This window comes from Prenolepis imparis, unplaced genomic scaffold, assembly GCF_030444845.1.
Source record: "Prenolepis imparis isolate NDT839.2.m4 unplaced genomic scaffold, iyPreImpa1.0 SCAF_2, whole genome shotgun sequence".
NCBI classification, from domain to species: domain Eukaryota; kingdom Metazoa; phylum Arthropoda; class Insecta; order Hymenoptera; family Formicidae; genus Prenolepis; species Prenolepis imparis.
In genome coordinates this window covers 19,178,698-19,191,267 of record NW_028141160.1, presented here as the reverse complement: position 1 = coordinate 19,191,267, position 12,570 = coordinate 19,178,698, and the positions used below count along the sequence as shown (strand labels likewise).

The 12,570-nt window shown below is 35.4% G+C and overlaps 2 protein-coding genes across 4 annotated transcripts; both read left to right on the top strand.

Moving 5' to 3' along the window:
* Window positions 1-86: 86 nt before the first annotated feature.
* LOC145932551 (mannose-P-dolichol utilization defect 1 protein homolog) lies at window positions 87-2,185 on the top strand. The gene is made up of 5 exons (XM_083031556.1): window positions 87-402; window positions 809-874; window positions 1,116-1,248; window positions 1,351-1,555; window positions 1,707-2,185. The coding sequence occupies exons 1-5, from the start codon at window positions 312-314 to the stop codon at window positions 1,947-1,949; spliced, it is 738 nt and encodes a 245-aa protein (XP_082887682.1). The 5' UTR covers window positions 87-311; the 3' UTR covers window positions 1,950-2,185.
* Window positions 2,186-3,138: 953 nt separating this feature from the next.
* Window positions 3,139-12,478, top strand: LOC145932542 (uncharacterized). 3 transcript variants are annotated; one of them, XM_083031544.1, is made up of 14 exons: window positions 3,139-3,295; window positions 3,956-4,152; window positions 4,259-4,383; window positions 4,476-4,552; window positions 4,652-4,774; window positions 4,971-5,185; window positions 7,315-7,455; window positions 7,546-7,737; window positions 7,823-8,519; window positions 8,724-9,031; window positions 9,286-9,422; window positions 9,500-9,626; window positions 9,761-11,111; window positions 11,290-12,478. In XM_083031544.1, the coding sequence occupies exons 2-14, from the start codon at window positions 3,992-3,994 to the stop codon at window positions 11,407-11,409; spliced, it is 3,774 nt and encodes a 1,257-aa protein (XP_082887670.1). In that variant the 5' UTR covers window positions 3,139-3,295; window positions 3,956-3,991; the 3' UTR covers window positions 11,410-12,478. The 3 variants fall into 3 exon arrangements, with proteins under 3 accessions (XP_082887670.1, XP_082887669.1, XP_082887671.1); XM_083031543.1 differs by having other exon boundaries at window positions 9,247-9,422; XM_083031545.1 differs by lacking the exons at window positions 3,139-3,295; window positions 3,956-4,152; window positions 4,259-4,383; ... (1 more) ...; window positions 4,652-4,774; window positions 4,971-5,185 and adding exons at window positions 5,673-5,897; window positions 6,397-6,714 and having other exon boundaries at window positions 9,247-9,422.
* The last annotated feature ends 92 nt before the right edge of the window (window positions 12,479-12,570 follow it).

Genomic DNA, 12,570 nt, shown 5'->3' with positions numbered 1-12,570 from the left:
ATATATCTTTTATTACCGGGCAAAAGCACCGTTCAAAGTTTCCGCCATACAATAGTAGTTTCTAAAGATCGCTACTTGTGTCGCGACGACTTCGCCATTCGTGCCGCAATATGAGTTGTGAGTTGTGAGTTGGCACTTGGCACAAAATAATCCGAATGACAAATGACAAATACAATCATATGATCAGTTAATGAATAATTGATTAACGAATGCTTTACCGACTGTTCTGAATGATTATTCTTCGTTACATTCCATGTGCATCCACACCACAAGATAATATTGTTAATGAATAGAGTGTATGCAGCGGCAGTATGGCTAATAAGTTAATTAAAAAAGCGGCGTTATTGTTATTTACTCAAGAATGTACGAAGGAGTACTTGGACAAATTCAATTTCCTTCACGGTATGTTTGCTCCGAGAACACGATAGCATTAATAAAATTTTATTTCAGCTATTCATAATACATAGAAGTATTATTTTTTATTTATGATACACAAAAAATCCTCGATTTAAAATTTTGAAAAATATAAACATTTACTCGTGTCTTTAATTAATTAATTATTTAATTAACATTATTGTTCTTAAAAAATAAATGTTATTTATTCTTCTATTTTTTTAACTCAATTCTTATAAAAGTACTATAATATTGCAATATTATTACAAGTGCTCGTTTTCAGTGTAAATAAATTAAAAAATTGTTGATGATCTGTCACAAATTAAGTCATCAAGATTAAAAATAAATTTCCTTATAAATAAACCACGATTGTATGCAGATAAAATATGATATAATTGTTTAAAATATGTTTCAGTTGCATGCTTCAAGGCGACATTAAGCAAACTTTTAGGACTGGCCATCGTTGGAGGTTCTTTACTTGGTAAAACACAACTTAGTAAAATACAAAGATATTTCATTGTTTCATAAAATGCACAGTATTTTATTGGATAATTATGATTGCATGTAATCGCTTAAATGAATCATTTTACTATGATTTATGTAAACTTAAAAGTTAGTCTATTTAGGTCATGTGATTATATATTTATGCGATTCCATTTTACTGTTTTTTACATACATGTCTTATCTAAATGTGTCATGTTATCTTGTTTTTCCTTTTTTAGTAAAGGTACCTCAAATTTTGAAAATTCTAAAAAACAAGAGCGGGGAAGGAATTAATGTCTTCAGCGTATTGTTAGATTTATTTGCCATTACTGCGATGTTGTCTTATAGTTTTATGAGAGGATTTCCATTTAGGTGAGAATAAGTAATTTAATAACGACAAAACAATATACAGGAAAGCTTTATTTCTGCATAAAAATTTATTCGATATTACATAATATATAATTATAATTTCAGTGCCTGGGGAGATACAGTATTTTTAGGAATTCAAACTTTGATTATTGCAGTCTTAGTAATGCATTATAATGGAGATACATTGAAAGCAACTGCATTTCTAGCTGCTTATTTAGCAGTGCTTTTCGCAGCTAACAGTGGACTAACGCCTATCCATGTTCTTTTGACATGCCAAACGATGAATATACCTATTGTTCTAATTAGTAAGGTATGCAATTTAATTATTAAACGTTACATTAATTCTTGGAAGAAAGTGCCATTCTTGTCATCGTTTAACTTATACATGTTTCAAATAAATCATATTTTATCAAATAAATAATATTTTACAAAATATTAATCAATGATTTTACATGTTATAGTTTTCACAAGCCTACACAAATTATTCCAATGGAAATACCGGCCAATTATCAGCGGTAACATGTTTTATGCTCTTCTTCGGTTCTCTCGCGAGAATTTTTACTTCCATCCAAGAAACAGGCGACACAGCTATGATAACAATGTTTGTGTGTTCTACACTGGCAAATGGTGTAATAGTGCTGCAACTTCTTTACTATTGGAACGTAGATGTAAAAAGCAAAGAGGAGGTTAAAAAAAGAGAATAAAATGTAAGACATGTGAGTGTTTTTATATTTAGTATGCAATTGATAATCTATATAGGGCGATAATAATCATAAATTTGATATACGTGGCTATATAAAATTTTGTATGGATATTTTATAAAGCCAATGTGATATTGAAGAGATGAATGCTTGGGAATCAATTTCCATAGAAAATAAATTTGGAATTGTGTTCACCATCATTATATATTACTAGTCATGAAAATTGCAACACTATATATATATATTGCAATTTTATGGCCAGTAGTGTATATAAATAGTTAGAAACCCCCTATTGTAATAATCAATATCATTTTGTATTTTGGAAATTAAAATAATATTACTTATCTCTTATTGAAAGACATTGTATAAAATGACAATACATACTCTAAAAAAAATATCACTTCTTAAATATATGCAATTAGATAACATTAGATTATTGTTGAGTGTATTATCTTAGCATATTTGTTAAATTCTTCCATATATAAAAATAATACAACATATCTTATTATTTTAGAGAAATTATAATTATAATTAAACTTGCTTTAAACAATTTTTGCAACAAAATTCAAAACAAATCTATTTATAATTTAATGGTCCGTGTATTTTTATATACATATATAATGTATATTCCGATATGCATTTTGTATGTGTGCATTTTACTTTTTTTATAATAGTTTTCTATATTGCACGCGAAAAATGTAATGAAATAGAACTATAATAAATAGAATTCTGTTATAACTTATAATCTAGAATGAATTTAAAGAAATATTTTGTATATATCTTCTACGTTACATATGTAATACTTATAAATTGCAATGCCTTGATATTTATTGCATTGTTATTAAGTACGATCATCTATGTATTAAATGATTATATTGTTAAAACATTCATGGACTTTATTTCGTCTTAATTAAAATATTCTACTACTATGACATTGCAATATGCAATATGCAAATCAATATGCAAATCAATTTAAAAATCTCATCTATCATCTCTCGTTTATCAACTTAATGACTCGTATAATATTGATATATTTTTGTTTTATTAAAATTTCTCTCAAATCTAATTCATTGTTCCGTAGAAAATTTCCAAGCAATTTAACGAAGAAGCTATATACTTGGAAGTGTCGCGCTTTGGCGGGCGTTCGATAAAATAGTTGCGCAGCGCGCATGCGCCGTCAGATTATCCCACTATCGTTTCCGTTTCGTCACAATCGTGACTCGCGCGACGATACTCGAAGGCCGAGCACGCGTTTATTTGTTCCCGACGATGGCTCGTAGCGCAACGTGACTCTCTTTCGGAGTTTTCGTTGCCGGATCACCGCGGAACTTAAAAACCCCAAGCGAGCGGTGAGTAAACATTTATTGCGATTTACGGGCCCTCCGGGCTGGCGAGAAATTAGCGTTGGATAAAAAGGCGGAGCGAGAGAGAGAGAGCGTCATGGCGCCGATGCCCTTCGCAGTTTCCCGGGTTCTGCCCTCAACGACCATCTTGTTGTCGATAAATCAATATACAGCGCACGCTTCTCGCCGCTACGTGAACGTTACTACGAGATAACTGGCGATCATTTGTCGCGACATAAGGTCGCTCGACGATACTCGTCGGTCGCAGGTTCTCGTTCTGCACTGCTCAGCACTGCTCAGCACGATGCGGTTGCTTTGTCTCTAGTTAGCTCGACGGGATGCTGCGATCTTTTCATAATCTATGATGCGATGCAATGCCGGAGATATACTCGGGTAGCGTGATAAAAGAAAGAACGGCAGCGGTAATGTGTAGATTTGCGAATTTTGCTGTATCACGTCGATGATCCGTCGACAACGTGTCCTTGAACAATGTTGGAACATTGTTGAACGTTCGAAGGACTTTTTTTCTGCATGAGAGAATTGTTATGTATAGTTACAGCTGTTGTAACAATGTGTGCCAATATACTTATGTATAGGACATACTTGTGGACATGTTGTAGCGCAAATAAGTGGACGGGTATAATTCGAACGCGCCGATTTTCATAGTCTTGCAGATTAGATTGGTCTCTTCGTTGAGTCGAAATGGAATCTATGGACGCGCGTCTCGTGGCGCAGGCATTGAACTACCATGGCCAGCAGTTGCAGAAAGTATGGGAAGGAGAACGCAATGAGAACGAACTGATCATGCTCAATCTCAAGGATCCTAGCTTTGAAATATATCAACAGCGACAGAAAACTCTTAGGTATGCACTATTCATTATTCGTAAAGATAATCTACATGTACGCAAGAATTTATTTTGTTGTAATATTTTTAATTGAATAGAATACTATATTATATGTCTCTTGCAGCTTTGGAGACAGAGGCAAACGTCTGAAGCTTCAACAATTCCTTGCTAAAAAAGCTGATGCCCTGTATGATAAAGCAAACTTGGAAAAATCTACAGAATGCACTAAACAAGAACTTGGAGATGAAGGTAATGATTTTTTTATTTTCTTCTTTTTTTTTTTTTAATCCAAAAACGAGACAATTATATAATTATATAATAATGTCTATTTGTACTTTCAGAATTTTATGCTACAGTACCGGCACTTGATACTTTTGTCACCATGGAAAAGTCTCAGCGCATCCGCAATTTTTTGGAGGTATGGATTGTTCAAGTATCAATAGAAAAAGCAAATTATCTATTTAAAAAAAAATTTTCTAACAATTCCTTAACTTGATATTATTTGTTTAATTTACAGAGTTTAATAGTTGGAGATGTAATTTACTCGCAAGTACTAGGTAAAAGCGCCGCAGGTCTGCTTCTGAAGATACTTTGCAACTGCTGTGACTCTCCCAGAGTTGTTACTGAATTAGGAGTTAAGGTATATCAACATGATATTATTTATATTTGTTATTTGTTATTAATATTTGTTATTTTTAAGAATTTTATATTTTCATTCAATTTTATATTTTATTCATATTTTATTCACATTTCATTCATATTTATTCATATATTATTTATATTTATATATATATATATATATTTTTGATACAATTTGTGTATATTTTGTTTATCAGGCACTGATATTAAATACGGCCACTGTGCCGGCGGTGGACAAGAAAGGTGTAACAAGGGGCTACATGGCAAATGATCTCGTCTGCGTCGTAGTCAGTGAAGTTAACGTTGAAGCCGAGCGTGTTGTTGCAGTTATGAACGTACCTGCTCGGGAAGGGCAAGCGCCACACCCACCTATAGGACTTATTCATTCCGATGACCTTCCAGAAGCCTATAAGTAAGTTGATAAAATAATTTTAATTAGATATAATTGCAAGTCTACTGAATCCATAGTATGCTTCACTAACTCTTGTAAGTTGGTTCCTTATATCACTATGAGATATTTTATTCACATGATAAACGATGGAAGCGTTTTGTGATGTCACACTTTTGTTCATTGTGTATTATTGTATGAGCACTTGCACTAAGAAAGACAAAATCGAAATTTTTTTGTCTAATTGTAATAGATCCAGTCAATACACTGACTTTCTTCTTCGATTTATATATCCTCTCGTAATATGATAAATTTTATTACGTAATTTTTGTATATTTGCCAAATTTGTTTAAAAATAAAATTTAAGGTAAGAATAATATGGCATGGTGGGAAAAAGTCGACAAAGTCGAATTTTAACAGAAGCACTGTGATACTAACAAAATTAGGTAAATTAGATTTGATTCCTCTTACACGTTTTTATGAATTTAGGTGCCAGATACTCTATGTAACGTAAAAAGTTGAAAGTAGTCAGTATGATGATGAATTTCTAATGTGATACAAATGAATTCAAACCTTGAATATTGGTTGACATGGCTCTGTTGCGCACATATTCTATCTACGTTTGCGATATGTTCTCTCAAAACACCAGCCAGTGTTATGGCGCAAATGACTTTTGAGGTTGAATTTCCAGTGTGAGACGTTGAGCCTCGAGCGGTCAGAATGAATGCAACAGACGGTAGGTATAACACTGATTTAAAGTTGTTTGGTCTCTTACCCAGGATATCAAGAGTGTGTGTGTATATATATATATATATATATATATATATATATATATATGTATGTATGTATATATATGTATGTATGTATATGTATATTCATATATATTTATATATGTATATATTTATATGTATATATTTATATATATACATATATATGTATAGAGTATCTATGTATATGTATATTTATATTGTGTTTCTTTAAAATGTGTATTGATGCTATCTTCTCTTGCAAGTGATTTTATATTATAACAAGAGATATTTTTACGTGCAATCATGTTTTTCTTGCTAAAGAGGTAAGATGAAATAGATATGTAATCTACTAGGAAGTTACATCAGATTTGAAGCAGAGACCAAACAACTCGAATCTTAATTGCTCAACTTTTTACCTTTTTATGTTTAAGCCTCAAAAGAATCGCGCCTTGTCGTATAATAATGCCTTAATGTTTAAACTTACAGCTTATATTGACAAATAAAAAAAAAGTGATGTCACATGTTGATAACAAATTGACACCACAAAATGCAAACAGGCGAAAATACATCTAAAACAATTTTTTTGGTCACCCGTGGAAGATAATATATATTCAAGCGTGGCTCTCCCAACTTATTCTAGGGCTATGCAATTTATTTTATCGCACCAAAAAAAAAAAAAAACATAAAAATCGAAACCACACCATCGATCGATGATAGGCCGTGTGCTTTTGTGTTGAGAAAAAAAATCCGATTACAAATGTGATACAAAATACTAGAAATATACGTCTTAACGGTACATGAAAGGTGAGAGACGAGTTTACATAATATTGAGGTTGTGTACCAATGTGAATTTATAACTATGAGATTATATATCTGGTAATAAAGGAATTTTACCTTCTACCGCCATTCCTGTTTCGGACCCCTGCTGCTTCTTAACGGTAGAAACGGTAGATTTTGAACGATTCTAATATCAGAAGTTGCACAACAATCTGTGTACGATAAAATCAAAAAATTTGAAATTTAAGCACTTTTGGCATTAGTATCATGTCACTGAATAATACATGCAGATCGAAGTAAAAAAGCATCATTATGCAGGAATAATTGAATTACAAAACTATCTCATGTGTGTGAATGTGAGAAGACTGCACTGGCTAATGTGCACATATAAATATACGTATATACGAATATAAAAAAAATATATTGAGTCAGAGAGAAAACTGAGACGCACACGCACTGCCAAATAGGCGATATTGTCTACAGACAGGATCATAAGAACTCGGCTGTCATGATTATCAAGTCTTTGGTTTTACCGTTAACGAAGTAGCTTTGGTTTCCTCTTCTTTGACAAAGGTCACGACGATTTTTGCAATATTTGATAATCAAATATTTTTCTCTGTGGTATAGGAAAGCGATGGACAACAAAGGCCAGAGTTATGAAACGCTGTTGGAGAATAGTACTGGCTTCAACAATCCAAACAACATAAAATATCTGTGCGACTTGGTCGGTCTCGGACAAGAAAATCATTCTAATATGGTTGGATTAAGGTAAGATGTCATACATATATTAATTTCATATAACAACATCAGTAAATGTAAATTATTTTTCTATGTCTAATTATTTTTATCAATGTGCAGAGAAAGATTTCCGCCGAATGAATATGCTTCTGAATTACGACAAGCGCAAGCAAGCAAATGGGCGTTCCGAAGCGTTGCTGAGGGTATAGATCATTTCAAGGCCGGTCGTCATTCCGAAGCTTTCCAGTGTCTCAACAAAGCACTCACCGTTGATCCTCGGAATGTTGAAGGCTTAGTCGCTCGAGGAGCATTGTAAGTTTTCTTATTGAAGTTTACGATACATTTATGTTGATATATGCACAAATGTATTTAATATACTATTTTTTGTTTTGCTCAGATATGCAAATAGCGGAAGCTTCAAGAAGGCGATTGACGATTTTGAGACAGCCTTGAAATTAAATCAAACGCATGCAAATGCTCGTAAGTATATGGCGGAAACGTTGGTGGCGCTCGGTCGTAGTTACGAAGACGAGAAGAAATACGAAGACGCTCAAAAGGCGTACGAGAACTGCTTGGCGATCGCGCCGTATCATGAGGAAGCGCGAAATTCCATCGAGTACATAAAGTCTAAGACCCTTACAGCATCACTGAATCCTTTGGATACTTTTAAAAATTTTGAAACCGAGAATGACGTTGTAGAGAACAAGAAAGATAAAAAGAAGCGCAAAAAAGAGAGAAAATCTAGATCGAAGAAGAGACAAAGATGGAGTTCCAGCTCGAGTTCTTCGTCCAGCGGTTCTTCGAGTTCTTCAAGTTCGGACTCGAGCAGCTCGTCGTCATCCGGAAGCTCTCGTTCGGCGTCCCGTTCGCCGAGCCGTAAGCGCAAGCACAAGAAAGATCATCGCAGTTCGCTTTCACCGCTTAGCAAGCGTATGGCCCAATATAATAATCCTCCGGCTGCAGCTGCCACTACTCATGATACTATCGCGCCGGCCTCTTATACTGCGAATACTCGCGAAAAAGTTGACGACTACGAAACTAAAGTACGCAAGTTTCTTGAGCAGACGAAGGACGATTCTGATTACGAAGATAAGGCAAGTATAATTTTATAATTTACATATATATATTAAATATATAAAAAATATACATATATATATTAAAAAATATATAATATATATAATTTTAATTTATTATATATTTGAATATTATATATTTTTAATATATTATATATATTAATTATATATATTACAAAATTAAAAAGAACCTAAACACGAGATTATTTTTTTATGCAAACACAGGTGAGAAAATTCTTGGAAGAGACAGCGAGATGGAAGAGAGAGAGGGAAAAGGAAAAGAAACACTCTGAGAGCGAAAAGATGAAGAAAAAGAAGAAGAAAGAGAAGAAGGGAAAGGACAAAGAGAAGGAAGATAAGAAGAGTCGAAAGAAGAAGAAGAAGGAAGAACGGAAAAAGCGTAAAACCAAGGATAAACTCGAACGAGATTTAGAAGCGTTGAAAAAGTCGTCTTTACCAGACTTGGAACAGTTAGAGTCTAAACTTAATGCTTATTATGCAAAGGTTGAGAAAGACTGTGCGGCGTTGAAAAGGTTGGAATCTTTATTCGAATTGTTTCATATAATGAGTTTAATATACTCTTTTTAAAATTATCCGGTTAACAATTTATATTTAGTTTAACTTTGCATTCTACTGCGCAATCGTCTTTTTATTTACACTACTTTTGTATCCTCAGCTAACGCAATTAAACGGAAATCACGCGGCCGTCAGATATCAGATATTCTACTTATGTTTTTATATTTACTAGGTATGTAGCACAGTATAATGACATACCTTCCCCTCTTAGCAACGCAGAGAAGCTCGCTGAGAGTTCACGTAGGGAGGAGGAGCTGCGCAGAGAGAGGGAAAGGGAGAGAGACGAAGCTTCAAAGGCGTATCACGAGCGAGAATCCAGGATGCCCATGACTGCGCAACAGAGGAAAGGTATATAAAATATTGAAATATAGAGTAATGTCAGATATAACGATACGATAAGACCTCACCATAATTGTTTGTCGTAGAAATACAGAGAAAGCCACTAACAGACATATTTGAGCAAGAGTCCCAATTGATTCATCCGGAACCAAAGCTGCCTACGTTAGATACTGTTGCGTTGCATGCAAAATGGAAAGCTGTGCAAGCTGCTAAGTGAGTAAACAAAATGAAAAATAAATAAAACAAATATATATACAATGAATCTTAAAATAAAAATATGAATCTATAAAATTTAATGTTTCAAATTTCACTTGGCTGCGAGTTTATATATTAACGTATGATTTTAGACAAAAGGATGTTCCTCCGCAAAAGTGGCAAGATATTCCACCGGAAAACAAGAAGATGCAGTCTAACGTTTTTGTGGACAGTGATGAGGATGATGACAACGAATTGGAAGAAAGACTGCAACGCGCAGCTCTCGAAAAGTCCTTAAACATACGGAAGCAGATGCAACGCGAACTTGCCGAGAAGAGAGGACCACCGCCGCAGCCTACACCGACACCTCCGCCACCATTGCCGAAAGAGTCTCCAATGCCGAAGCAAGCGCCGGTCAAGTATCCTACGCCACAACCGCAAAACAAATTCCAATCGTACAAAGAACCCACTATGTCCATCTCGCAAACTACACCGACCAAGTTTGGCTCTAACAACAATTTGGGTGGCAAGTTTCAACCGATCGGTCAAAACAGCGGAACCGGACATCCGCCCGAACCACCGCGCCCTCCACCACCAGCGAAAAATCAGAGTCAAGCCAAAGGGCCGAGAACAGATTCCGATAGCGAGGCTGAGCGCGGTCAACATCGACAGACTCCGAAGAAACGTGAATCGAGCGGCAGAGGTGGCGTCAACAAACGTATGAGTAGAGACCGTCCGGGTAAACGATCGCGCAGTCGATCTCGCAGTGCATCAAGTTCAGGTTCGTCGAGATCTCGATCACCGAGGCGAAGCCGTTCACGATCGTATTCAAATCGACGATCGGGAAGTTACGAAAGGAAGTATAGCAGATCTCCTTCCGGTACGTACAGCAGATCGCGATCACGTTCCCGAACTAGATCGTATTCGAGGAGTCGCAGCCGCAGTAGATCAGGTGACCGAGGTTACTATCGCAAGAGACAATTTCGGCCGTACAATAATCGCGGTACGTACTACAAGCCACGTTTCCAAGGCTTCAACAATCCGAATCATCGTGGCGGTGGTAACAATTTCCAAAACCGGAATCGCTTTTATAACAATCAGCATAACAATCGTTTCGGCAATCGTAGAGGTGGTGGCTTCAATAATCGTGGCGGCCGCGGCGGTCGTGGTAATCGTGGTGGCAGATTCTTCCACAACAAACAGAATTTCCGTGACTTCCGCGATAGGCGGGACTTTAGAGATCGTCGTGCATCATCGCGCGATCGATACAGCGATCGCAGCTACTCGCCCGATCCAATGAGGAAGGTGGACGAAGCGAAGGAGAAGATCAACAAGATGCTCGAAGGTGGCGAGGACGTCGAACATCAGCAGGGTGGCAGCGGTGGCTCAACCGTACCGCCTAACAAGAGACAAGCTGGGCCCTTGAGCGAAGGAGAAGAGAGAGATGATGATGACTATGAGAGATGGGGAGAGGGAGAGGGGGGCGATGCAGCTAGCACCAAGGTTGGTTAGACTCTGCGTAGGTTTTTCGCATACGAAATGGCCGGCTCGTCTTTGCGATGACGATCATGATAACAATTGATGATAAAAGCGGAATAGCTGACGGAGAAAGTGACGATGATGATGATGATGATGATCAGCCACATACGCGAGGAACAAACTAACTCTCGTTTGTTGCCAGAATGAAGGGGTTGAACCTGTCGACGGTAACCTGGACGGCAAGGAGTACTTCATTGAGCGCATGAAACAGCGAAGCAAGAACGTTTTAATGCAGAGAGCCATTGCAGCTAAGATTTGGTAGATACGATCTATTTCCGCCATCGTCGCTGCTTCTCTTTGTAGCTAATTGTTTTCTTCACTCTTTTCGTCGCTCTTAGTTAATTAGGTAGTCGACCGATTGATGCAAGACATATTGAGAAACTTTTGTAATTTTAGTAGTGATCACTTATCTCTTTTGTTAACACAAACTGTCAATCGTATATTTATAATAATCTCAATAATTCCATTTTTTAAATATTATCTTAATTTTTCCACTCTGAACTCTAATTAAACTTGAAAATTTAATTAAATCTAACTTACATAATTAATCAAATATCCACGTAATCAATTATGATTGATTATTATGATTATACAGGTGTTTTTCATAAATGAAGTTTTCTCGATACTTTGGCAAATATAATTTTGTTCTTGATCATCTTATGAATTTTCAAAATAATTATTAATATTTATCTCGACATGAATCATGAAAAATTTCTTTGATAATTTATCCAATATATTAATATTTACTTTTTATAGTGTAACAATAATTAGATTTTTCACATTATCGATTCATTAACACGCAATAAGTAAAGACATTTAACTGGCGAGTGGCTTTTCATTATCATTCGTTATCAGAAACGGAAGTCAGTTTATTTTGATTATCTGATGGCGTATTCCTTTTGTACGATAGAGAAATTTGTAGTTACGTTCAGGCAAGCACGATCAACCAAAGCGGAAGACCATCTACGCATTTCTGTTTCGAGAATTTCTTAAAATCTAACGTGCCATTACAGCTCGTATATATTTGAATATGCCTAATAATAAAACTTCCGTTTCGCTTGATCTTGATAATTATAAGAACGAAATTTCACGTTCAACATAATAGTACCTCCAAATTGAGCATCTGCGATTCTCGATAAAGGATTTTAGGGGAAAAAAAAAAGAAACACGAATATACATTATTAATCTCTTTATTACGATTATTTAGTTTAAGCTATAATATACGAGTAATTTTAGTGGAATAAGGTAATATACCTATATATGTTGTATGTAAACCGAGTTGCTGTACAATTCTGAAAGTTCCACAAATATATAACGCAAAATCACTGCAAGAGGCTCGTTGCGATTTCTCGCCGAAGGAAATGAACATGTATCTTCCTCTTCCTGCGTTCAAGTATATCTAACGACCCTTTAGTCACGATTT

Bases quoted from the DNA above. Each gene is read 5' to 3' on its own strand.
- LOC145932551 (XM_083031556.1), top strand. From the start codon at position 312: ATGGCTAATAAGTTAATTAAAAAAGCGGCGTTATTGTTATTTACTCAA. The intron at 875-1,115 runs GTAAAACACAAC...TTCCTTTTTTAG, and splicing joins CGTTGGAGGTTCTTTACTTG to TAAAGGTACCTCAAATTTTG. The intron at 1,556-1,706 runs GTATGCAATTTA...TACATGTTATAG, and splicing joins CTATTGTTCTAATTAGTAAG to TTTTCACAAGCCTACACAAA.
- LOC145932542 (XM_083031543.1), top strand. From the start codon at position 3,992: ATGGAATCTATGGACGCGCGTCTCGTGGCGCAGGCATTGAACTACCAT. The intron at 4,384-4,475 runs GTAATGATTTTT...TTGTACTTTCAG, and splicing joins ACAAGAACTTGGAGATGAAG to AATTTTATGCTACAGTACCG. The intron at 9,627-9,760 runs GTGAGTAAACAA...GTATGATTTTAG, and splicing joins AAAGCTGTGCAAGCTGCTAA to ACAAAAGGATGTTCCTCCGC.